This window comes from Prionailurus bengalensis, chromosome B2, assembly GCF_016509475.1.
Source record: "Prionailurus bengalensis isolate Pbe53 chromosome B2, Fcat_Pben_1.1_paternal_pri, whole genome shotgun sequence".
Taxonomy (NCBI): domain Eukaryota; kingdom Metazoa; phylum Chordata; class Mammalia; order Carnivora; family Felidae; genus Prionailurus; species Prionailurus bengalensis.
Genome location: NC_057349.1, coordinates 44,046,910 through 44,072,820, shown reverse-complemented (window position 1 = coordinate 44,072,820; position 25,911 = coordinate 44,046,910). Strand labels below are relative to the sequence as shown.

The following is a 25,911-nucleotide window of genomic DNA, read 5'->3' as shown; positions in this document are numbered from 1 at the left end:
AAATAAAATCATAAAAAAAAAAGAAAAGAAAATGTAAAACTGATTAAAATACATTTAAAAATGTGTATCAAAATCCTCTTTCTTATTATCTTATTACTTCTTTAGCTTTTTTCATAACATCACGAGTTTGTTTGGTTTGTTCTTTTATTTGAGAGAACGAGAGAGTGTGCTCGCGAGCTGGGGGAGAGGGTCAGAGGAAGACAGAGAATTTTAAGTGGGCTCCATGCTAAGCACAGAGTCCAAGGTGGGGCTCCAGTCCACGCCCCCGGGATCATGACCTGAGCTGAAATCAAGAGTCGGCCACTCAACGGACCGAGCCGCCCAGGCACCCCTCCCTAGTTTAGTTTTAAAAGGACTTATTGCCCAGGATTGCCTGTTTCACTACTAAACCTCCTGAGAGAGTACTGGCTGATACTGTCCCAAATACAGGGAGAAAAGAATGGTTTCAAAAAAACCAATTTTCCCTTTTTTTTTTTTAAATTATGAGAAGTTGCATCCCAAGAACAGAGCTGTTTGTACCCCTTAAGTACTGTCTGTTACCTATCTCCTTCAAACACAAAAGTTACATCACAAACTATACTCGGGACATTTCAGTCCCTTAGTTTATAGAGTGTCTCTTCAGTGCCGTACCGAATGGTAGAGCACAGCTCGCTCACTCTTGCCTGAAGCTTGGAGGCCAGAGGGTGCTGGGGTAGCCAGAGCGGATTACTGACCACAGGATCTGACTTGCAGGACTTTGAAAAGCCTTTTTTCCCCAAAGCGTTTCTTCCCAATAGCTTATGATTCTTTCCTTGGGAGTAAATCTTCAGGGGCTTTGATAGATTGCCTCCGGGAGAGCTTGGCTAAAGGAAAGGGCTGTTATTTTGGAAGTTGATGAGGAAAGCCCCCATGAACACACCAGTACCTTGTAGCAGCTTGCGAGACTGGGGAGCTGTCACTCTGAGAAGCCACGTGAGGAGCTGAAAGGTGGCACATTTGAGAAGTCTTAAGAGGCAGGTTGTAGATGATAAGAGGTGCGCAGGCATTATGGGGGCACCAGCAGCCTGCAGAGGGGTAGAAGGCCAGTGAATACAAAGTTCCCCCAGAATTATAGGGGAGATGCTAATTACAGTGTTTGGGAGATATTGGAGCCCTTAATGAAACCTAGAAGATCTATTCAGCAGAACCACCTATGGACAAAGGGGATGATGACCAAGCATGACTTCCTGTTTCTATCTCAAGGTCTCGATTGGCACACTAGCTTTTATTTGGATGACACTTATTGAGCAACTCCCTACCTGGGAGTGACCCACGGTGCTAGGAATGCAAAACGAGTATGCTAATGTTTGCATCTAGCTCCATACAAAAACACTGTGTTACGCATGTTAATCACTTAACCCTGGGTAATATTATTATCATCCTCAGCCCCATTTCACGGATGAGGGAATAAGGCAGAGAGGGATTCCACAGTTTGCCGAGGGTCACGCTACCAGCGTCCAGGCTGGGATTCAGACCCAGGCAGTTGGGCTCTAGGCACTAAAGCCCAAGTAATTGACCCCTACCCACTTTGGTGTACTGAGAAGTCACCCCTGGTGTGAAATCATCTGGGAATGTGTTTCTGGGCTGCTTGGTAGCCCGTACCAAAAAGAAAACAGGATTCTTCATCCTCATTAAGGAAGTATTTACTCATACTTGCTATATACTGGCCCCTTTGTAAGTAGTGAAGAGGTAAATGAGACCAATCCCTGCCCTGGAGGAGCTCACAGGCTAAGGGTGAAACAATTCTGTAAACAGAGCATTGTACTGGAGGCTGCAAAGTATCCAAAGGAGGACGTGTATAGAATGCTGCCAGAGGGGCGCCTGGGTGGCTCAGTTGGTTGAGCATCTGACTTCGGCTCAAGTCAGGATCTCGCAGTTTGTGAGTTCGAGCCCCGCGTCGGGCTCTGTGCTGACAGCTCGGAGCCTGGAGCCTGGTGCGGGTTCTGTGCCTCCCCGCAACTCTGCCCCCCACCCCATGCTCATGCTCTGTCTCTCTCTGTCTCTCAATAATAAATAAACGTTAAAAAAAATAAATAAAAAAGTTAAAAAAAATAACAAGAATGCTACCAGAGGGGGGCAGACTTCTGTGTTGCTAGTGGCTCCAGGGCACAGGAGCCCCTGTTCTCTGGGGTGGGAAATGCTTTCTTCCTTGGTGCCCTTGAGGAGCCAGGCCCAGAGAAGGCCTCCTTTCCCGACTGCAGGGAAACCTTGGTGACGATTGTCCACTGCTTTGGACCCAGCTGTCTTGCCATCAGCTGGGGACAGTGTTGGCATATCGTTTCATCCCACAAAGCACACCAGCAGGAGGCAGCAGGGGAAGGCAGTTCATTCTGTGGCACGGGGGGTGGGGGTGGGGTGGAAAGCAGGGAGGATCCCATCTGGATCCTTCTGTCACTCGGTACATGGGGGCCAAAGGTAGAAGACCCTCCGTCCATTCCTGGCCGCAAACAGTGACTAGGTGACCTCAGGCCGGAGCCTGAGTTTCTGTGTTTCCTTGACCTTCTTCCCCCAAAAGGAAAAATGCAAGTGCTAAAGTTTGCTTCTCCTTTATTTCCACTAAACCTTTAATCCCCCTACATTTTGTAAATAATCTGTTACGGCATTTACCACAATTGTTTGAAAGTCTCTCTGCCCACCGGAATTTTTAGGATAAAAAAATCACATCTATTAAAAAAAAAAAAATTGGATTTAAAAGGCATTTTTATCCCGAACGTGGGCTGACACATTGGCGCTCTTAAAATTGAGTGCATGAGTACATGAACAAATGAACGAATGAACGAGTCAGCCAATCATTAAATTATTTAGAGGCTTACTCTCTTGAGGATGAGATCAGATAGCACATTATAAGAGGGTGGTGAAAACCTCTAAACAGGTAGTACTCTCTGGGCGCCTGGCTGGCTCAGTTCGCAGAGCACGTGTCTCTTGACCTTGGGGTCATGAGTTCGAGCCCCACGGAGGGAGTGGAGATGACTTAAATAAAAAAAAAAATAGTGAGTTAATTAATAATACTAACTGAATAGTACTCTTTTCGTCCCACTGCAGCAGTTTCCAAATGCTACATTCTGGGAGTGGCTATGTCGGGATCCTTCAAGAACTAAAGTGCAGATGCCCCAACGTGCCTTCTAAAAATTCTGAGTCAAGGGGCGCCTGGGTGGCGCAGTCGGTTAAGCGTCCGACTTCAGCCAGGTCACGATCTCGTGGTCCGTGAGTTCGAGCCCCGCGTCAGGCTCTGGGCTGATGGCTCAGAGCCTGGAGCCTGTTTCCGATTCTGTGTCTCCCTCTCTCTCTGCCCCTCCCCCATTCATGCTCTGTCCCAAAAATAAATAAAAAACGTTGAAAAAAAATTAAAAAAAAAATAAATAAAAATTCTGAGTCAGTAGGTCTGGGTGGGACTCAGGAAGCAGTCTGTTCTGAGGTTCCCCAAGAGCCATTGTAGCTAGCATGAGGTCAGGGTGGGAACTCTAATGTGCCATTTCACCTGGCCTTCAGTCTGTCCTGCTTCACTCTGAGGACCGACGGTGATGGCATTGGCACAGGTCTGGTAGAAACATGGGGGGTGGGCAGAGCACCCCAGTCCTGAGTGGAGGACCTGGCGAAGCCCTTCCAGCAACTGGCCGTCTCTAGCTCTTCCTGAGGTTGTTAACAGGGAAGCTGTCATGAGTACCACAGAGCTGTGGGCAAGCTAACTTTCTTTGGGTTAGTGCAGTGTTCCTAAAACTCTCTGTTGAGCTCCTTGTGTGTTTCACGTGGCCTTCCTTCTTCCTCATCTTCATCCCCAGTGATTTTCCAGATGGCCAAATGAAGCTCCTCTAACTCAGCCATGGGCTGGAGCACCAGGGGTAGAATTTTCTAAAGCCCTCTGCTCATGGCCCTGTAAATACTTTCTGCGGATGGTGTCATTTGGTGAAAACCCCAGTTGTGACGGTATAACAGGAGAGTGGTTGGTAGAGGCTGGGGAGCGGATCACCTGACTTCTGTTCGACTTCGTCTGCTGCTTATTTGGGAAACTCAGTAGCTGTTTCTCTGGATGCATACACAGCACTCTGCTGTCTCCAAGGGTTCTAGCATGTTGCTCCAAATATGAATTAGGGCAAGAACGATGAGACAGAGTCTCCTCTCTTTAGAGAACAGTTTCTAGCCCTTTATTAAGTCATCTTTTTAGTATATGTGCTGCCGAAGCGAGCACTTAAGTCATCTTTTTAAAAAAAAAATGTTTAGGGGCGCCTGGGTGGCTCAGTCGGTTAAGCGGCCGACTTCGGCTCAGGTCATGATCTCACGGTCCGTGAGTTCGAGCCCCGCGTCGGGCTCTGTGCTGACAGCTCAGAGCCTGGAGCCTGTTTCGGGTTCTGTGTCTCCCTCTCTCTGACCCTCCCCCGTTCATGCTCTGTCTCTCTCTGTCTGAAAAAAAATAAAATAAAAACGTTAAAAAAAAATTTTTAAAAAATGTTTATTCCTGTTTGTGGGGGGGAGGGACAGAGAGAGGGGGGGAAAGGATTCGAAGCAAGCGACAACAGACAGCTTGATGTGGGGCTTGAATCCATGAACCACGAGACCACGACTTGCGCCAGAGTCGTACCCTTAACCGACTGAGTCACCCAGGCGCCCCTATTAAGCCCTCTTTTCAATCCAGGAAGTTCCTAAACACATTAGCGTCATTAAAATAGGCGTTGTGTTCGTTAACTTTAGAAGATTATCATTTTAAGGTGAAGAGAAATTGGTGCCGCCCAAAGTTGTGGTTAAAAGCAGTGCCTCAGATAGTCTGGGTTCAAGCCCCGCCTCCAGCCCTTGCTAGCTGTTTGATTAGGACAAGTCAGTTAAATTATCCTTGCCTCTGAAGAAGAATGAAATCATGCCATTTGCAACAACGTGGATGGGACTAGAGGGTCTTACGCTAAATGAAATAAATGAGTCAGAGAAAGACAGGTATCATATGTTTTCACTCATATGTGGAAATTGAGAAGCTTAACAGAAGACCATGAGGGAAGAGAAAGAAAAAAAATTATAATCAGAGAGGGAGGCAAACCATAAGAGGCCCTCTTTAAAAAAAAAAAAATAATAATGTTTATTTACTTGTGAGAGAGAGACAGAGCATGAGCAGGGGAGGGGCAGAGAGAGAGGGAGACACAGAATCGGAAGCAGGCTCCAGGCTCCGAGCTGTCAGCACAGAGCCCGATGTAGGGCTCGATCTCACGCACTGTGAGATCATGATCTGAGCTGAAGTCGGACACTTAACCGATTGAGCCACCCAGGCGCCCCCATAAGAGACTCTTAAATCCAGAGAACAAACTGAGGGTGGAAGGGGATGGGGAAAATGGGTGATGGGCATTGAGGAGGGGACTTGTTGGGATGAGCACTGGGTGTTGTATGTAAGGGATGAATCACAAGAATCTACTCCCGAAACCCAAGAGCACACTGGATATGATGTATGTTAGCCAACCTGATAAATTATATAAAAAATGTTTTTTCCTTGCCTCAATTTCCTCATGAATACAATGGGGATACTTAAATCTCCCTCACAGATTGTTTTAGGGCGAACTGAATAAGAAAACACATGCCAGAAACTATGAAAAATGCTGGGCGCATAATAAGCCTTCAAATGTTGGCAATGTTATCATTTGTTTAGTGAACAAGCTTTTTTGAGGAACTCCTAAGTGCCATTTTACATAAAAAGACAAACTATAGTGCCGTATACTCATATGAAAAGACTCTAACCGTATTATCAAATTAAAAGTGTAACTTGAGGGTCACCTGAGTGGCCCAGTCTGTTAAGCGTCTGGCTTCGGTTCAAGTCATAATTTCACAGCTTGTGAGTTCGAGCCCCGCATCGGGCTCTGTGCTGACACCTCAGAGCCTGGAGCCTGCTTTGGATTCTGGGTCTCCCTCTCTCTCTGCCCCTCCCCTGCTCATGCTCTGTCTCTCTCTCTCTCTCTCAAAACTAAATAAATGTTGGCGCCTGGGTGGCGCAGTCGGTTAAGCGTCCGACTTCAGCCAGGTCATGATCTTGCGGTCCGTGGGTTCGAGCCCCGCGTCGGGCTCTGGGCTGATGGCTCAGAGCCTGGAGCCTGTTTCCGATTCTGTGTCTCCCTCTCTCTCTGCCCCTCCCCCGTTCATGCTCTGTCTCTCTCTGTCCCAAAAATAAATAAACGTTGAAAAAAAAATTTAAAAAAAAAAACAAAAAACTAAATAAACGTTAAAATAAATAAATAAAAGGGTAACTTGAAATGAAGTTCTGCAAATAAATTTTAAGAGTATAGTTTTACATATTGATATTTACATGTATGTGTGTATTTATAGCTATGTATGTATTCTATGCATGTATTCAAGCATAGAAATACATCTGAAAACAAAAGTCTGTTAGCAAGTTATTACCAGTGAGGAAACAATTCAGTTTTATGAAGGGAGAAGTTCTAGAAGGTAAAGATGATGCACAAATACAAGATAGGCTTTTGCTAATAAGATGTTAGCATAGCGCCCAGTTGTAATATCATTTGTTATTATCATGAGTCTAATATACCACGTGTTGGACTACAATCATTCCTTCACAAATTCTGTAAACATTTATGCAACACCCACGGCATGCCAGGCCCCTGGTGGGCAGTGGGAAGAATACATAAGGCCTGACCTTGCTGCCTCCGGGAAGGTTTCAGTGTAGAAGAGGCATAGAGATCACCAAAAATGAAACGTCATCTCTGCAGCAATATGATCATTTTATAATTGTGACGGAAACATTAGCCAGAACTCCCGGAGTGTTTACGAATGTGCTAGGACATTACTGACTGCCATCTGTGATTGCTACAATTATTCTATTTCGATGCTGTTCTTTATAACCAAACTAGACTGCTACAGAGTTAGAGAATTAGTGACCAGAAACCTACTATGACTGCCTCAACGTGTTATTTCTACGCGCTATGATATGATCCGGCATTCCCAAGGATTTGGCCACCTTGATGCCTTTCAAAAACCCGGCCCAGAAAATGCATATTCTGTTTTTTTCCAGGTGGTTTCTTCCCATAATTGTATGTAAAATCATGTTGCTAGTGCCTTAATCTCCCTGATTTGTCAGCCTATTAAAGTCCTCTTGATTGCATGTGTTTTGTTTTTTTTTTTTTCTTTTAATAACCTGCCTTGAAGAAGGTTAAGCTGAAACCACTCCTCAGCTTCCAAGATGTTGCCATCCAAATTGCATGCGCTTTTCTGCCTCTGGAGCAGCCTCGCACTGGTTCATCCTTTTGACTGGCAAGACCTAAATCCTGTTGCCCATATTAGATCATCAGGTAAGAGGCATCTTTGTTCCAGGGCTTGAGCAACTGATCTGTGGCCAGATTCCACGTGGCCACATGTGGATTCCACGTGGTCCACATGTGTGGACTTCTAACCAAGTTCTATTACAAAAAGGCTCATGGAGACCTGTTCTCCTGGGGTCGGGGAGAGAGCCTCGCTTTCTCCTCATTGCAACTGAAACTGAAGAAGCACCTGTCTTCTTCAATATCATGACTCAGGACAGAACCAAGATGAGGCATTTTCAGACTGGAAGCTCAGCTGGCAACCACTGTGGAGAACTTCCTCAACGTGGCCCCTTCTGTCCCTCACTGCCCTAGCCCGCTCTCACTCAGGCGCAGTGACACAAAGCCCCTGGAGTTCTCTCAGAGGCAACCTCAAAACCTGCTCCCATGCAGGTGAAGGAGAGGCAGGTGTCTTGATCAACAGGTGTAGTCTTGGTTAGTACTGGGAGGGGGGGGTGATGTGAGAAGACGACCATTTAGGCTCTTGGGGTCCAGAGGGAAACCATGTTTTCTATGTTATCACGAGGGGAAGCAGGGACCAGCTGAAGAGCTCCAGGGGAGAATGGATGCACATCTCTTGCTCTCTCTTACCTTGTGGTGGGAGGGAAGGGGAGGAGGAGCAGGTTTAGTCAGGCCCAGAAGAGGTGGCCAGAGTGGGACAGCCACCTCTAGAAAGGTACATCTGTCATCACCAAGAAGGACCTGTATTGCAAAGAGATTGCTTCCAGAGTTTTGTGGGTTCCTGCAAATCCCAGAGCATGGTGATGCACAGTCTTCTCTGTCCAGCTTCTCCTCAGGTGAGCAGTGTAGGTGGCTTCTGAAGCCACAGACCTGGTGACTCTGGATCTAGCTGTTCAGGTTTGATGGGTGACTCCTTACTGTAACATTTACAAAAGGGCTTTCATAACCCTGCACCTGATAAATACTGCCTTGCTTTGTAGTTGGCAAAGCAAATGCATCGGTCGGACAGACTCTATGTTGTATCTGTATTTACACAGGAAATGGCATAATATCTCACAGGTGCATTCATTCAACAACACTTATCAGGAAGTTGAGTCATCGCTGATACACCGGTGACTAAGACAGTGAGCTTGTGGTCAAGCTCAAGGACCTTCCAGCCTAGTGAAGTTCATTTTCCCATTACGTTTTCCAAGGATTGGGAACGAGTAACATCTTACCCGACGGACGGATTATCAGCTAGGAGACATTTACATCATGCACTTTTTATTGGCTCAGGGTGGGAATTTCAAAACATGTTTTATATCCCATGTTTCAAAGTCACGGGAAGGCTGTCATTGGACTGGCAGAAACTTAAGAACAGGGACACTACCTTATTCATCTTTTGTAGTCCCACAGTCAAGGCCAGTGTCCCATTCGGTCTTGAGCAACCGAACGCATACATGTTTTGTAAATTGTTAGAAATCCTTGGTTAAATAAAGGATTAGGATAATAGATGGTTGTTCATATCCTAACTAAGTGAGCATGTAGAAAACATGGTTATGCAGGTAAAGTATGGGCTAGAAATAGCCTTTTTGTTAATGGAGTACATAAAGCTGTGTAAGAAAATGTTATGTTCCTAGCGTGTATACAATCCATCTTGAAACCCAGGAGTGAGTATCAGGAATATTTGACAAATGAACACCCCAAAAAATGTATCGTAAGATTAATAGCCTATAAATAGTCCAGAGGTTCCAACGCTCCTATTAAAATAAAGTTGAGGAAAAACAAGGAGTGACACCTATGAGTTCTGAACCACAGACTGTATCATCTAGAGGATGGACGCTCAACCTGATAAGACTCCTCGTTTCTCCCTTCATGATGAGTCCTGATAGATGATTGGAGAACAGGAAACCGGGGACAGTGACTGGATTACCTGCAGGCTGATGAAACTTTTCTGTACCCCCCTGGCACTGAACAGCCACAGGGCTCTGTAGACCTACACCCACACCTGGGTTAGCTCCAAGATTCCTGAGGGGCCGTCTTCAAATGGGCAGAACTGTAGACTCACCTTGACCTGCGGCTCCTGAATGCTGAGCGAGGGGGCTTTTTGGTAGAGCAGGATTTAGAGAACGAGGGCACTCCGAGGTAATTGGAGAAGGTTCCCAGAGCCGAGGTGGAATTGAGATCTCACAAGAGAAACCTTGTGGGCCTTGGAACCCTCCCATTACTCTAGAACTGAACTCCTAATTTCCAGAGGTAGAGTACCTCCAAGGCGGCTGTGCGTTCTCTGGGCTCCTCACCAAACTCCATGAGCCGTAGCCCTCCCCTTCGATGCCCGTACCATCACATCATGGCTGATGTGGGTGGGGGCACAGCCGGACACAGCCTGCCCCTCACAGAGGGAAAGGCAGGGCTTAACATCTCCCTGTTGCACCAGGAAGCCTGACTTGGTAGACACTCTTAAATGGGAAAGAAAGAGCCTTTTGTGATTCTAAATACCACTGAAACCGTTAGCCTTTACAGGTAAAGTGGGTTGTTGTTGTTGTTGTTGTTGTTTAAATGTCTGAGGAAATACTTTGGATTTTGAATCTACCATCACTTCATTCTCACAGCTGTCCTGCAGGTTGTCAAGTGCTTTTTTCCGCCATTTTAGAAATGAGAATAAGAGAGGGGAGCAACTTGCCTAGGCCAGAGCGCCATAGCTTCTCAGGGGTACAGCTGGAATCCAAAATAGAATTACCTGGCTCCAATACCCCAGGCCATTCATCTCACTCCCACCTTCCTTGGAACTAGCTCCTACTATTGGAGTATGAATGGCAGATCAGGTGGTCTGGTACCTTCGCCTAGTCGTTTTGTAAATTTGAATAGGCACAGCCTTTCTGATTTAGTAGAATTGGGGTACGGCTGAAGATCCTGATTTCCAAGCTCCCAGTGATGCTGATTCAGGGACCAACTTTGACTAGCAAGCCTCATGTATTGAAGGGCTCATCGCTGGCAAGTGCTTCACACATTAGTCACCGACATGAAAGACAGGCTTCTTCTCAGACCTCAGAACATTTCTGGGTGATGCCCCATGATATCGACATAAGTTCCATACCTAAAACGGCTCCCTGTGTCTTAGTGGCAGAGGCAGAATGCGATGGAAAGCTTGAAGGAGTCTGTCGAGCAGTGAAATCGACTCTCACAGTATCAAGTAGGCAAGCTCGGAAAGACAAATAGAAAAGTGAAAGTCTGGCTATAATGATAGTTGGACTCACCATCTTACCAAGTAAATACGGGTTCAACTGGGATTCAGAAAGGAGGGTAACAGGCAAAACTGCAGGTGTGTTGAAGAGTTTAGGCACCAAAGAAGGTTTCAAGAGTGGGTGGGTAAAAGAATATATACCATAAAGGGGTTGATGCAGATGAGAGCCTGGTGAGCCGTGGAAAAGCTCAGCTCAGCTTACTTTCACAAAGATTTATGGAGCACCAGCTGTGTGCCAACATTAAGATCTGAAGATACAAAAGTACACAGCTCTTAGGAAATAGCCTAGTATGGGAAGCAGAGCGTACAAACACATAATTTTAATATGATAGGAAAAAAAGAATGATAGAAACACATAGAGGGAACTGATTTAATAATGAGAATGAAACAAGTCTGGGGAATGAGGGAAGGCTTCGGAGAAGACCTGACATCTGATCAAGATGTTAAAGGGTGAACAGGAGTCTGCCCCTGGGATTTCAAACACAAGGAATAGAATTTATAAAGGTGCCGAGGCGTCGAACAGCTCCGTGTATCGCTCAGGAGTGTTGGAGCCCATGGAAGGCAGGTAAAGAAAAAGCAGAAGAGTACAAGGCAGTAGACCTTCAGATCACTGAGGGTCTTTCTTACAGTGCCCAAGAACTTGGGATGTAACTTATGCCCCTATGAAATCTACACATTTCAACTCCAGAACATTGGAAGGATAGGCCACATTCGTGCCTCAAGTAGCAACGGAAGTAGCTTAGGAAGACGTGTAGATTTAAATACCGTCTACAGACTGCCTTCCAAAAAGATTCCAATATATTCCTCATTCAGAAATAGCCACTTAGTGATCGGAAGCCATTGACAAATTCTAAGAAGAGTAGCCTGGTAAAATGTGAAGGATGCATTTGAAGGTTAAGATCCAAGATGAATAGGACAGTTAGGAGAGATGACCACTGTCTGAGACCTTGAAAGTGTAAATAGACAATTAGGGGATCAGGGCTATACTGGAGAGAGAATTTTAGGCTAAAAACAAAATGTTAAAATTGAGACTCGTTGGATGGAGGGGTTTGATGAGAAGGACATAGGAGGAGGATTCCCAGGTTTCTGACTCGGGATACACGAGCTAGGAAGTGCTGGAGCTGCAGGCTGTGTGGTTGGGGGATGAGGAAGGAGAGTTGTGAGATGGCCATTCGATCTTATTTTGGACCATTGGCCTTGATGTTCCTCAGGGACGGATAGCAGGTAGAGGCACCCAACGGGAAGTTGTAAGCCCAAATCTGAAGTGTGAGATAAGGTTCCTGTTTGGGAAAAACAGTCGGGGGAAGGGGTTTTTAACATGATCTGGATCAGAGCAGAGCCTAAAGGCAAGGCTGTAAGTGTTAGGAGGTGATGGTCTTAAGCATCTTAAGAAATGTCTACCTCTATCTTTATTCCCCCACAATACTTTGCTTATATCAGGCCTTTAATAATTATTTGTATATTTTACTAGTTAGGTAAAGAAATGAAGGAGGCCAAAAACTAAGGGGTGTAACTTAATTCCCTTGGAATTTCCTTTTGCATGATAAAGTCTGGGTGTAATGGATGACAGTGAGATAATATTCACTTTTTTTTTTTTTTTTTTCAGCATGGGTCAATAAAATACAAGCTCTGATGGCTGCTGCAAGCTTAGGCCAAACTAAAATTCCCAAAGGAAATGGCTCTTATTCTGTCGGTTGCACAGACTTGATGTTTGATTACAGTAATAAGGTAATGCTTTGATTAATAGCACTAATCTTTATGTTCTGACATGGACTGTTCCTGTGGTCCCCTAGAAGGTTTTGAAACTTGCTCTTGCCCTCACCTGAGAATGACTCATGTTGTTATTTATGTTGTTGCATAAGAAGCCTTTTGCTATGTAAGTCTTTCCCAGATTTGTTGCTATCATCTGATTTATTTATCTATAGGCTCTATTTTCCCCTTCCTTAATGGTTGAAACCAGCCTGCTCATGCTTTCTTTTCACTCAGAAAACATGTTTCCCCTTCTCTTTCTACTGTATTCAGGCACCACAGCAGCTTAAAAAGTTCTCTCTGGACCTCCTTGTGAACAACCGAGGTTTCCCCTCTAATTAAATATGCCAAATAGCTGTTGGGACATAATGGAGAAGCAACTTCACTAAAAGTACATTGATTTCTTTTCCTCTCCAGGGCACCTTCTTGCGTTTGTATTATCCATCCCAAGAGGATGACCACTCTGACACCCTTTGGATCCCAAACAAAGAATATTTTTTTGGTCTTAGTAAATTTCTTGGAACACACTGGCTTATGGGCAAAATACTGAGCTTCTTTTTTGGTAAGATTTCTGTTGATCCTGCTTTGGTAGGCTCTAGAATATAAGAAAACCTTGAAAACAGCAGAAGTTTCTGTCAAAGATCAAAGTAGATTTTCTCCAGTCTAAACTTCTAAGATGACAAATTGCTTCTTTTTTTCAAATTTTTTTTTTCAACGTTTATTTATTTTTTGGGACAGAGAGAGACAGAGCATGAACGGGGGAGGGGCAGAGAGAGAGGGAGACACAGAATCGGAAACAGGCTCCAGGCTCTGAGCCATCAGCCCAGAGCCTGAGGCGGGGCTCGAACTCACGGACCGCAAGATCGTGACCTGGCTGAAGTCGGACGCTTAACCGACTGCGCCACCCAGGCGCCCCGACAAATTGCTTCTCAAAATCCCAGGCAACTGTCAGAGAAGCAGGGGTTCTCGTTTTGTTCGTTTTGCATATATCGGGGTATATGGAGGTAGGGAAAGTGCCAGACTTAAAGACGGCTGTAATATCTGCCTGTGGCAGATATTCTTTGATATTCCTGCTCATATACTGCAGGGAAGCAATAATCTGGTAAAGTGCCCACTTCCCTTTTGTATGCTTTGTACGAAAGTGAAAACTAATTTCTCACCCGTCGTAAATGATGAGACTCCGCTCTCATTCCCATCTCCTACCCGCCAAGGGACCAGCCTCCCTCACCAAGACAATCTGATGTGCATTCCCCACTTCATTTGTCTACTTATAACTAATATAGACGTTTCCTTCCTTACCTGTTTGACCAGACACTACTGTTGGGCCAGTGTCGACTACATCTTCAAATTTCCCTCTCAAAACTGCCTGCCACTTTTGGCATTCTTTGAAACATCTCCTTGGAGTTTTCCTAAAAACCACCTAATAGCAGAAATGATGGAACCGTAACTAACACCTCTTTATGGTGCCGAATAAGTTACAGATCACTTCCACGGCAATCATCACATTCAAGCTTTATGACTGCCTCTCCATTTTATAAATGAGAAAATGAAACACAAATAACTCATGGTGATAATGACAATAGCAATGGAGAAGTGAAACGAGGGAAGACAGTGCCTTCCACGTTGTGAGTCCCTTCTTACGGCACGAGATAGGCGCTTTACATATGTTGCCTACTTAGATAACATTCTCACAAAAGCCCTATCAGGTGTCATTTCCTCCATTGTGCAAAAGAGGAATCGGAGACTCGGAGAGTTCTCGTTACTTGCTCGAGGTCAATAGTAAGTGGTAGAGCTGCATCCAAAGGCACAGCCGAGTATGAAGTCAGCGGTCTGTCTTGATCATTACCAAATTAGCATGGAATGAAAGGAGATTTGAAGATTCTGGTTCTCAGGGTAACGCTCCTGAGGTTTATTCCGTAGTTTGGTTTCAGAATATTCCCTTTGAAGTTTCACCAAGACCCGGGGTTGGTGCTCAGGAACAGCCTTCTGAATACACCTGTAAGGGTGTAAGGGTGTAAGTGTCTCACCCTCAGTTCAGAGCTGGCAGTGAAAACTGATAATTCATGATTTTACGGTCTTAGGAAAAACTACATGCTTCAGGTCTTTGGGTGTTAAGTATCTAGCAGCAGACTTTTTAATGAATTTACTATTAGTCCATAAAAACATAAGTATAAATTCCATGAGTTAGGATTTCTACTAAGAAGATGTAAATTAAATTAAGCGGCAACATTCAAGTCAGAGCAAACACTAATTATAATCTCTCATTGTTGTCTAGGTTCAATGACAACTCCTGCAAACTGGAATTCTCCTCTGAGGACTGGTGAAAAATACCCACTAATAGTTTTTTCTCATGGTCTTGGAGCATTCCGGTAACGTGTGAGAGGAAAACTTTTAACCCTTAAGGTCCAATGGCAATGCATTCCCTGCCCTCCCCTCGCAAAAAGAAGAGCAGAGTTTGGAGTATCATGGTCACCCCCGTCTTGGAGGAATTGGGGTTCCTCAAATGTTGACCATGGTCTATTGATCAGTCCAGCCCTATCTGGTCAAGTAGTTTGTTCTCTCCTTCCAGCTCATGGGGACTAGCCTCATGACGAGAACAGAAGAGGTGGCATTTGGGGCTGTCACCCTTCTATAGTACAATACACTCTCACAACCATCCCCTGGATTAGCTCAGGTCTTCTGAGAAGTGTGCACCAAGATTGGATTGGCTTATAAAAGACATTTATGGAGAGAAATGCCCGTGAAGGATAGAGGGAACAGAGAGGAAAAGACAGAATCTTCAGATCATGATGCAGGTTGGACACTTGGGAAGGAGATGGGGAATGGAGAGATTGGGTATGGAGAATCCCAGATTACAGCACAGTTCTAGCAGAGACTGGACCAGGCCAAATGAGAGAGTGCTTAACTCGAAGTTGCTCATCAAAGGAGCCTCGCATCTCACGGGAATGGGTCTCCATTGGTACCCGTGCCATGCCCAGTCACTGGGCACAGCCCACAGGAAGCTTAGCTGGGGGTGGTGGATCCAAAGGGGAAGGGGCTCAGTGGGGTCTTTAGTCAACTACGCTCTCTGTGGCATGATCTCAGAGTGGCACGTTTTCATGACCGCCACGCCCACGCCTCCTCTGTTTTCTCAACTGCCTACCTTTCTTTCTACCTCAGAGGATTATAAGACTTTCAGAAAATTAAAGGTGACTTTTAGTTGGCCAGAAGTTGGGTAGCTTCTGCAATAAGAAATTATCTTCGGTACTTCAATTGGAGCCATTTCTTTGATTTCTACCAGACCAGTGGTTGGCACGTTAGAATCTGAGGACCAATGCTAGCCTGCTGCTCAGTTCTATAAATAAAGCTTTACTGAAACACATCCACACTCATTCGTCTTTCGCATTGTCTGCGGTGACTTTTGTGCTACGACAGCAGAGTTGAGCAGCTGTGACAGATATCGTATTGCCCACTGAGCTGGGAATATTTACACTCTGGCCTTTTACAGAAGACGTTTGCTGATCCCTGTACTAGACCCATTTCCCCTTCCTCGGTAGATTGCATATCTTCAACAATAGAGGACATCGTTCCCACTACCTCTCTTTGGTTCTCTATTGCCATTTCCTATTGAATGCATGACACGAGAAGATCATCCAGAATGAGGAACTGGAAGGGGTCAATGCAGCTTACTTAGCACATGATTGTTTCCAGTCATTTAAATAAATAACAGTTGACACGTGTTCAGCCTTTCCCCTGTTTTAGATGTGGTTATAAGCACTGAAAACATATTAATGTACTTAATCCTTACAAGAATCCCACCAGTTATCATAGTGTTGCAGAGGACAGATAAGTGACTTATCCAAAGCAGTGGCAGATTCAAATGTAGTGGTCAGACAGCAGGTCGTGTTCTCTTCAGCACCACACTGCACTGCCTTCCTACGTACGCTGTCTTAGCAAAACCTTCTAACTGTTCTAAAGCAAAGGCTTTATAAAGTCCCATTTTACAGGTGCAGACAAAGATCTGGTCATGCAATTGCCTAAAGTTATATACCTGGTCGGTGGTAGGACCAAGATTAAAATCCAGCGCTCTCAAAGGCAATATTTAGAATCACTGCATCACGGTTTCTCAACCTCAGGACTACTGACATTTCTCAGAATTTCTTATCGTGGAGGGTAGCCCTGTGCACTGTAGGATTTTTAACAGCATCCCTCTATCCACTGGATGCCAACAGCACCCTCTGCCCGGTCATGATAATGCAGTTACCTCCAGACATTGTCAGGTATCCCCCGAGAGGCAGAAGTGTGCCCCCTTTGAGAACCACAGCTCTCTGGTGTACCCCTGGACACTACCACAGGGGTGTGATGGCTTCCACATTCCGAGGCTCATTAGTGGACCCCGCCTTTGCATGACAGCTATTTCAGTGCTTCCTGTTTGTTTGTTTTGTTTTGAAGGACAATTTATTCTGCTGTTGGCATTGATCTTGCATCTCATGGGTTCATAGTTGCTGCTGTAGAACACAGGTATGTCGCCTGGGCTCTGACTTCCAAGAAGATTTATAAAAAGAAATCAGTGAAATTGTCAACTATGGTTACGTGATGAGGGGATAAAAGGGGTCTGAGTTAAATTGTCAAGAGTTGAAAACCAGCTAACATTTCGAGAGTTGTCATTGTGTGCCATGTTCATACATCATTTAATCTTTGGAACAACCCTCTGAAATGGTTACTGTTGTCACTCTTTTAAGGAGGAGGAAAAATGAAGCTGGGAAAGGTTGAGTAACTTGCTGTAAATCACACAGTGAAAAAATGTCAGCACTGGGATTGGATTGCACGCATGAGTTTGCGAGGGGGCCTCCTAGAACAATGACGATAGGACGGGTTGACTTGACCTGCAGCGATGGCTCTTTCTGATGACTCCCTTGGGGGCCTCTTTGGTTTTATTTTTATTTTCATTTATTTATTTTTAAAATATAATTTATTGTCAAGTTAGCCATCACACAGTGTGCTCTTGGCTTCGGGAGTAGATTCCCGTGATTCATCCCTTAATTACAACACCCAGTGCTCATCCCAGCGAGTGCCCTCCTGAATGCCCATCACCCATTTTCCCCCTCTCCTCCGCCCCTCCCCCCCCCCCCACAACCCTCAGTTTGTTCTCTGTATTTCAGAGTCTCTTCTGGTTTGCCTCCCTCTCTGTTTGTGACTATTTTTTTTCCCCTTCCCTTCCCCCACGGTCTTCTGTTAAGTTCCTCACAGTCCACAGACGAGTGAGAACGGTTTTAAAACAAAGGTAGAGTGGAAGAAGAAAGGGAAGTCGGAAAGATCAGAGTGAAGTGCGGGATGGGGATGAGGAAGAGCGAATGTAAGTAATTGATTTGTTTGTGTTGTAGAGACGGATCTGCGTCTGCGACTTACTATTTCAGGGACCAGTCTGCTGTAGAAATAGGGAACAAGTCTTGGCTCTATCTTAAAACCCTAAAACCAGGGGACCAGGAGGTGCCTCTACGAAATGAGCAGGTACATTGCAGCAGCAGGAGGAGGCGTGGTGACTAAAAATCGTATGCACGATGATGATGCTTGCTGATTTAATTTGCACATGGTAAGGTCTGCTCCGAGCTCTCCCATTTCCCATTCCCAAAAGGCCTGTTGGAAGATCTTCAGAGTGATACAGCTCCCTTGATGAAAAGTCTGGATCAGATCTGGATCTGGTAAAAACAAAAGACCAACATAAAAATCTTGAGAGATGACAGTAGATATTCAGAAATCATTGGCATCAGAACTTCTAATGTTAGGGGCGCCTGGCTGGCTCAGTCGGTTGAGCGTCCGACTTCGGCTCAGGTCATGATCTCACGGTCCGTGAGTTCGAGCCCCGCGTCAGGCTCTGTGCTGACAGCTCTTGCTTCCGATTCTGTGCCTCCCTCTCTCTCTGACCCTCCCCCATTCATGCTCTGTCTCTCTCTGTCTCAAAAATAAATAAATAAATATTTTAAAAATTTAAAAAAGAAAAAAGAACTTCTAATTTTAGAATCTCAGAGGTGCTAGAAAAGGAATCCATAAATACCCTCGCTGCCAAGGCAATATTAAAAGCACTACTTTTTGGAGAAGCAATATAGGACAATATTGAGTCCAGGCCTTAGAATCCAAATTTCTATGTTTGAATCCTGATGCCCTCGCTTCCTAGTGGGATGATCTCGATCAAGCGACTTACTCTATTTTGCTTCTATGTTTTACCTGTTGCAAAGTAGTGAATAATAACCGTATTTGGCTCACGGGGGAGTCTGGAAGATAAGTGATAGAGGGCACATTGGCTTCCACCTTTGTGCCAAGCTTTACTACAATGGGTGTTTTCCATATGTCATTGCATCTAACCCCACCCACATTTCACTGAGGTAGGCATTATTACACAACAAATGGGAGCTGCGGAAGTTAAGGAAACCGTCTGAAGTCACACCGTGGGGAAGCAGCAGAGACAGGATCTGGACTCAGCTGTAACTACCTGCAGGGCTAAAGCCTGTGTCCTTACACTAGGTTGTGTTCCAGTCACTAATCACTGAGACATTTGTAGTTTATAAGCAATCAATCGTCTTTCCCACACGCAACTCGTACACACACTTTAAAATAAGTATCGCAGCTTCTTTACTGGTCATTTCCGTGTTCTAATAATCACACTAGGTGCGCCAAAGGGCAAAGGAGTGTTCCCAGGCTCTCGATTTGATTCTGGACATTGATCGTGGAAGGCCAGTGAAGAATGCATTAGATGTAGAGTTTGATATGGAACAACTGAAGGTGAGCTTGAAAAAAGTCATTTCCGTTGTCCTGTAGTTCTTTATTGTTCCTTATCATCTGCTTTTCTGCTGTAATGCATGGAACCGTGTGACAAAAGGCTGCAAATTAAAAAAAAAAAAAAAGTGTATGTGAAGTATTATAGTGATGAGGAATGAACTAGGCTGAACTGTAGATGAGATTGCCCACAGTCAGCTTTGAGCTACAGAAGCAGCCGTTTCTGTGGTTCAACTCAAGAGCTCCAGTAGAAGTGTCGTCATTTCTCGGATGGCTCCTGCATATTGTTGAGCGTGATCCTGAAATGGTGGCCAAAAGTTTTCAGCAGAATATGGACAGGAGGTGGAAGAGTATCAAAGTGGAGGGCATGCACAAATACCCAAGAGTGTGTATGGAGGACGGAGGACAGGGAGTAGAGGGTACGAGGTAGAAGGGCTTCAGTCTGGGTAGAAGATGATCGTCTGTTCTCCTGACACAGTGAAGAGTTTCTTGTCCCTCGACCATCTACTCCCTCTCGTGTCTCCATGATTTTGTACATGTTTTCCCCTTGGCCTGACACATTCTTCTCCCTGAGTCCTGCTTAATCTTCATCTCAAGTCAGGCGTCACCTCCTCCGAGAAGCTTTCTTGGACCCCATTGTCACCCCAGCCCTGGACTGGCGAACTATCTATCACCCTCCTAGCTCCTTGGCACCACCCTGTTGTATTTGCATCACGTGTCCATGTCTCTTTCTTCACTGATAGACTGGGAGCTCATTGAAAGTGAACTACGGTGCCTGGCACAGAGCAGGTGTTCAATAGATACTCATGAAATGAACAAACTAATTAAATGTGGACAGAGGGAGAGGCAGAAGGCAGCAATGATGCTGGTGTTGCAAGTGTGGGTGCCTAGGAAGATCGATCATTAAGTTCACTTCTGAACTTCTATGAATGCTCAATGTGTGTGCATGTGTGTGTGTGTTATTTGTGTATACGTATATACATATATGTATACATACACGTGTATGTATATGTGTATATTTGTGTGTATGTATGTATGTATGTATTTCTTTTATAAGAAATCAAGGTACTTAACCATGCCCATGAAATTATTAATAATTTTATAATTTAAAAACTAATTTAGTCTATTCTAACAACCTGTGAGATAGTTATGAATATATATCATGCTTTTTCATATAGGACTCTATTGACAGGAATAAATTAGCAGTAATTGGACATTCTTTTGGTGGAGCCACAGTTATTCAGACTCTTAGTGAAGACCAGAGATTCAGGTAAGAGGAGGCAAAGAGAGAAAACAGTAAGCTATTGGAAGAGAGGAAGTGATAACCCATGTGAGATAGAGTATTTTTCAAATTCTTAATGAGGAAGGGACCCTTCAGGGCTTATAAGTCTGTTCTTTTGCCTCCATAAGTACTCTGTATGAATTTTCCTAGACAGAAATAATCTACTTCTCTGGCTATCATAAGATCTCCCCATTTCTATATATTTTTCTTCATCATTCTTATTTATCTGCTTAAGCACTTAACATTTTCATTTGGAAATTTATCTTTATACATCATTTTATTTTATTACTATTTTTTAGTGTTTGTTTATTTTGGGGAGAGAGAGACAGAGCGTGAGCGGGGGAGGGGCAGAGAGAGAGGGAGACACAGAATCCGAAGCGGTTTCCAGCTCTGAGCTGTCAGCACAGAGCCTGATGTGGGGATCGCACCCACAGCCGCGAGATCATGACCTGAGTCGAAGTCGGACGCCCAACCGACTGAGCACCCAGGCGCCCCTGTATACATTTCATATATGACATATGATTGTGATGCCAGTAATGCGTCTTGTAGTATTTCTAGACTTCTTCAATATGCAGGGCATTTTTAATTTTTTTTTCCCATCCTTAAGATGGACAGAGGTCTTAAATTACACTTAACTTGGGTGACAGTCAGGACCAGACCCCAGGAAAAAATACTTTCTTTCTTGAACTATGTCATCACAGACTAATGAGATCATGTAGAGCCAACCAGTAAGAAAGTGGGTAGGATCATCTCTGAAACTTCATCTCACATTTCTTCCTTAAAATCGGTTTCCATTTAAAGGAATTATCTTAGTTTGCCCATTTAGCACATAAAATGGAGTGTCCAAAAGGTCCAGAAACAGGATAAACTTACTTTTAAAAAGAAAGTTACATTTTCGAATGATACGCCCCCTATGTTTTTCTTCAAGCCCCACTTTTTCAGGTGTAGTACCTCAAAGCAAGTGGTCCAATGGTTACTCTGAAAAAGGCATAATAAATCAACCACAGACTGGCCGTATGTGCTGGAAACGGGCGATAGTGCATGTATTGTATTTCTTCAGACACCCTACAGTTCTGAAGAAATCGTTACTTGTTCGAGAATGTATTTTGAAGACCGTAACAAAAATGAAAACATTTTAAGCATATTATATCGTTCTAAAGGTCACGATTCCTAAATGTCTCCTAAAGAAAATGATTATGTAATGCCAAGTCGACTGCCATATGAAGCTAATCATATTCCCTTCCCACACTGAAGTATAGTACCAGTGAGATTAACCTGTAATGAACCAGTGTGGTGCATGTCCATTAATCCTGGCATCATCAGGAACGCTGTATGTCTGTCGGCCAGCGTGTATCCAGCTTTCTTTTATCATTGTCTACAAACACCTGCAGGTGTGGTATTGCCCTGGATGCATGGATGCTTCCATTGGGTGATGAAGTATATTCCAGAATTCCTCAGCCCCTCTTTTTTATCAACTCGGAACGGTTCCAATATCCTGCTAATATCATAAAAATGAAAAAATGCTACTCACCTGACAAAGAAAGAAAAATGATTACAATCAGGTAAGTATTAGTGATTTATTTCATCCTCTGAAAAGAAACTTGAAACTTGGATAAGCATCCCAAAGTACCATTGGTAGCCGTCGCAGAGTTGTTAAATTCACTGTTTAGACTTTCAATAAGGGAGAATATTAGATACTTTCAGGGTCTAAGAGCCTTTGTGTTTACTCTTTAAAATGCAAATGTTTTGAGTAGTGTTAACATATGTCATTCATATATTGATCATTAAAATTTGCATTAGGATACATGCTATTTTTATGTAAACACAAGAGCAGGCTTATGCATTTGGGGGGCGAGGGTAGGGAGAGGTATTGTATCATTAAGCCAGGCTGGGAACTCTTTGGAAAAACAGTCAGAGCATCTGTTGAGATCGGCAATGTGTTTACCTGTTTGGAAAGAATCTTGAAATTCCCCAAAGCTATAATGGGACCCCCTTGAGCATCCGTGATACACGTATATCATGAATGTGAAAAAGAAATCCCAAAAGAGTTTTGAACTCACGATGTGATGTTATAGGGTAGGGGGCATTCCTCTTCTATCTGAAACATGGTTTATTTCAAAGAAGACAAGTGGTGGCAGGAAGGAAACACAAAGAGCATAGGTGATAAACGCTGTGATAGGGTCGGAGAATGGAGTCTTTTCTATCTGATGTGGTCAGAAGACACCGTGGAAGACATGGGAATAGAATTGGCCTTGAAGGATCAAGAGACGTTAAACAGATAGGAGGGTCTAAGGTGGTTTAGTTACGGACCTCAATTTAGCTTCAAGTTAGTTAAGGACTTCAATATTTGTATGTATAAGTCTAATTCTAAAACAGAGGTAATGCAGAACGCCTACCCTCCCTCAACCCCACTTCCTTACTAGGCTCTTTACCTTTTTCATCCTTTCTCTGCGAGGAGCCTGGAAAGAATAGCTCGTACTTAAGAGCTCATCCTGACTTCCATTTCCACTTTGACTCCTGTGGACCAGCTGAATGCCACCAATGTACCGAAATGCGTCCTGTGGAGGACATAAAAGGCCCAGCAGCCTATTCGCAGCCTCAGCCTTGCTCTCTGCATCCGTTAGACACTGTGGACTCCCTCTGTTTCTCCTCCCCTGGTTCCCACACCCCTACTCTTTCCTGCTCCTCCCTCCATCTAGACTGCACCCTCCCTTTCTCCCCGACCCTCTCCTTCTCCTGAGGCCATTCCTCCACTGTTGATAGCATCCAGTTTTCTACTCCCAGCCCTCTCATGACCCGGTTCTACCTTCTGACACTCACGTTGTGTTTGGAAGCAGGGAAGAAGGAGCAGGAGGCAGGTGGCTCTGGGTTGAGTACAGATAACGGAAAGAGTGGTGTTTGCTTAGAAGCAGCAGCAAGGTGAAGAGGAAGAGTTGCACCATTCGGGGCTGGAGACATACGTTTTCATCTCGGAATTTCTTAGCTTGGGACGGGGAAACCAGGGTAGAGATGTCTGGCCACAAACCGGGCAGGACAGAATTTGTGTCTTACACCTGAAACCTTGGGAGTAGATAAGACCACCAAGTAGATAAGAGCCACCAAGTAGGGGAAGAAGTGGTCTGAGAGCAGAATATCGAGGAATGTCTATATGTGTGTGAAGAGAACAGAGTTGTTAGGGGAAGAAGGGAAGGTACAAACAAGGGAAAGGAGATCAGAGAAACAAAAGGAAAAAGAAAACGGCAAGAAAGTGTCAAATGTCTTAGAGGCAGTGGAATGTGATCACCAAAAAAGGCCATTTACTTGATGTTAGGTAGATTTAAAGAGCAGTGTAAATGATATCTGTAAGGTGTTTACAGCTTAAATAATACAAGGAAAAGAGGTTCCCCCCCACCAAATATTTAATCCAAGGTTTAGGTGCAGTGTGTTTTGAATAGCATCACATAGATACGAAATTAAACAGCGTTGGTAAAGGCTTCTGGCTCTGAGTATACAGTCCCTGCAACACGTAACACATTTTGTCAGCTCAAATTGGGACTATTCTAGCCCACCGAAAAGCTGGAATCATTTCTTCTAAAACCAAGATGCCAAGGAACTCAGGAATCTTTGTTTATCTAGAGGGGAAGATGTATAGATACTAAGATGCACAGCCTGTGACCCACAAACACATCTACAGAGATCAAATCTACAAGTTTTGTTTCCTTAGTTTTCACTCAATAGGCTACCTAGACCACTATCCTTCCTGCATCCTAAGTACCAAAATAATTTTGTCAAACAATGTGATTTATAAACCTCTCATTTCTCTTTCAGGGGTTCAGTGCATCAGAATTTTGTGGATTTCACTTTTGCAACTGGCAAAATAATTGGATACATGTTCACTTTAAAAGGAGATATCGATTCAAATGTAGCAATTGATCTTAGCAACAAAGCTTCATTAGCATTCTTACAAAAGCATTTAGGTAAGAAACTAAGAGTGTCTCATGACACAAACCAGGTGCTTCTTAAGACAAAACTGTTTTATTGCAGTGTGAGTCCCATTTTAACTGTCTCCAGTTGGTTTACAATGTCCCAGAACAGTAAATCAGTTTGAAGAAAGAAACTTGAGAGATTGAGTTTTGCTGCTTCTCATGCTACATATCACAGATGGGAAGTCTACCTGTTAATTTATCTTTGAGGCAGAGCATGAGCAGGGGACGGGCAGAGAGAGAGAACGAGAGAGAATCTGAAGCAGGCTCCAGGCTCTGAGCTGTCAGCACAGAGCTCAACGTGGGGCTCAAACCCACAAACCGTGGGACCGTGACCTGAGCTGAAGCCAGACACTTAAGGGACTGAGCCACCCAGGCGCCCTGGAAGTCTAGCTTGTTAAAGGGAATCGTCTTTCTGTGCAGACTTGGTGGCTGTTTGTGGTGTAATTTGTGAGGCTGTCCTGCCACCTAGAGGCACTGAGCTGTCTCGTACTCTCCAAAGCTTCATATTCTTGTTAACATTTTTCTCTTCCAGGACTGCAGAAAGATTTTGATCAGTGGGATTCTTTAATTGAAGGAGAAGATGATAATCTTATTCCAGGGACCAACATTGACACAACCAACCAGCATGTCACTCTACAGAACTCTACAGGAAGAGAGAAATAGAATTTAGATCAAGAGCACTTTTTAAAAAGCTGTCTAAAAGTGTGTGTATGTGTGTGATTTTAATGTTTGTTTTTTTTCTCAAATAACTCTATTATAAAATGTAGACTATATCATAACAGTGATTGAAGCTTGTACTGGAATTTTTTTCTTTAAATGTAAAGAATGACTGCTATGTATAACAATCATACCAGCCTAAATTTTTATTTTACTAAGATGATACTTTTTCAGTGTCAAAATTAATAACTATTTTTACATTCCTTTAGTGGACAAGTATATCAAAACAGGCACAATGCTAATGAAAACATGTTGCAATGACATAACTAACTCCCTCCAAATACAATAAATACAGATTTTTTTTTTTTTTTTTTTTTGCCTCTCTTTTCTATTATGAGTAGAATTGAGTTTTGGCAATATGGTATTCTAGGTAGACTTTGGAAGCACTCCCCTTTGACTTTTGGTCATGGTGAGAAAAATTAGATCACACAGATGATAAAAGCACTGATTTACCACAGGACTAGGGATACTGTACAATTTCAATATGAAAACTAAATTAGGGGAGTGGCCAAGGATAAGAGTATTGGAGACAAGGCAAAGGCAGCAGATTAAAATGGATTAAAGAGAGTTTATAATTTGTTTGCATTTACTTAATGCTTTATCTCTGATGGATTCCACCTACTCAAGAAAGGTGCACGAGACCCGGGCCAGGGATTCCAGTTATAACATATTAGTTATGCAGCCGAAGCCTGTGAAGGATAACAAAGGAAACAGAATTGCTTTTAATTGGTTTGTTTTTCTAGTTGGTTTTATGTATGTTTTAAATTGTGTATGCAGTGGTAGAAGTGGAATAGCACAACACAGGCATACCTTGCTTTATTGCACAGGACAGATACTGAATTTTTTACACGTTGAAGGTTCAGGACTTCCGTGGAGGAAGTAAGTGCGTGCAGCTGTGGTGGAAATAGCAAGAGAACTAGAATCAGACGTGGAGCCTGAAGATGTGCCCGAATTGCTGCA

At 43.9% G+C, this 25,911-nt stretch overlaps 1 protein-coding gene and 1 long non-coding RNA gene across 3 annotated transcripts in view; one reads left to right on the top strand and one right to left on the bottom strand.

Moving 5' to 3' along the window:
- PLA2G7 (phospholipase A2 group VII) overlaps positions 1 to 25,259 on the top strand; it is a 40,088-nt gene extending 14,829 nt beyond the window's left edge. Inside the window, exons 2-12 of one of the 2 annotated variants that reach the window (XM_043591597.1) lie at positions 7,150 to 7,292; positions 12,092 to 12,213; positions 12,652 to 12,796; positions 14,510 to 14,603; positions 16,666 to 16,734; positions 17,598 to 17,724; positions 18,880 to 18,993; positions 20,166 to 20,257; positions 21,661 to 21,831; positions 24,077 to 24,225; positions 24,767 to 25,259. In XM_043591597.1, the coding sequence (XP_043447532.1) occupies positions 7,184 to 7,292; positions 12,092 to 12,213; positions 12,652 to 12,796; positions 14,510 to 14,603; positions 16,666 to 16,734; positions 17,598 to 17,724; positions 18,880 to 18,993; positions 20,166 to 20,257; positions 21,661 to 21,831; positions 24,077 to 24,225; positions 24,767 to 24,897 (1,323 nt within the window). In that variant the 5' untranslated portion in view covers positions 7,150 to 7,183 and the 3' untranslated portion in view covers positions 24,898 to 25,259. The remainder of the gene's footprint in view (positions 1 to 7,149; positions 7,293 to 12,091; positions 12,214 to 12,651; positions 12,797 to 14,509; positions 14,604 to 16,665; positions 16,735 to 17,597; positions 17,725 to 18,879; positions 18,994 to 20,165; positions 20,258 to 21,660; positions 21,832 to 24,076; positions 24,226 to 24,766) is intronic. The other variant, XM_043591598.1, reaches the window with a different exon arrangement.
- On the bottom strand, positions 17,779 to 18,582 carry LOC122489595. Its single transcript, XR_006298947.1, has 2 exons — positions 18,439 to 18,582; positions 17,779 to 17,912 (listed from the first exon to the last, which is right to left on the bottom strand). It is a non-coding gene; the product is annotated as an uncharacterized LOC122489595 (long non-coding RNA).
- Positions 25,260 to 25,911: the final 652 nt, after the last annotated feature.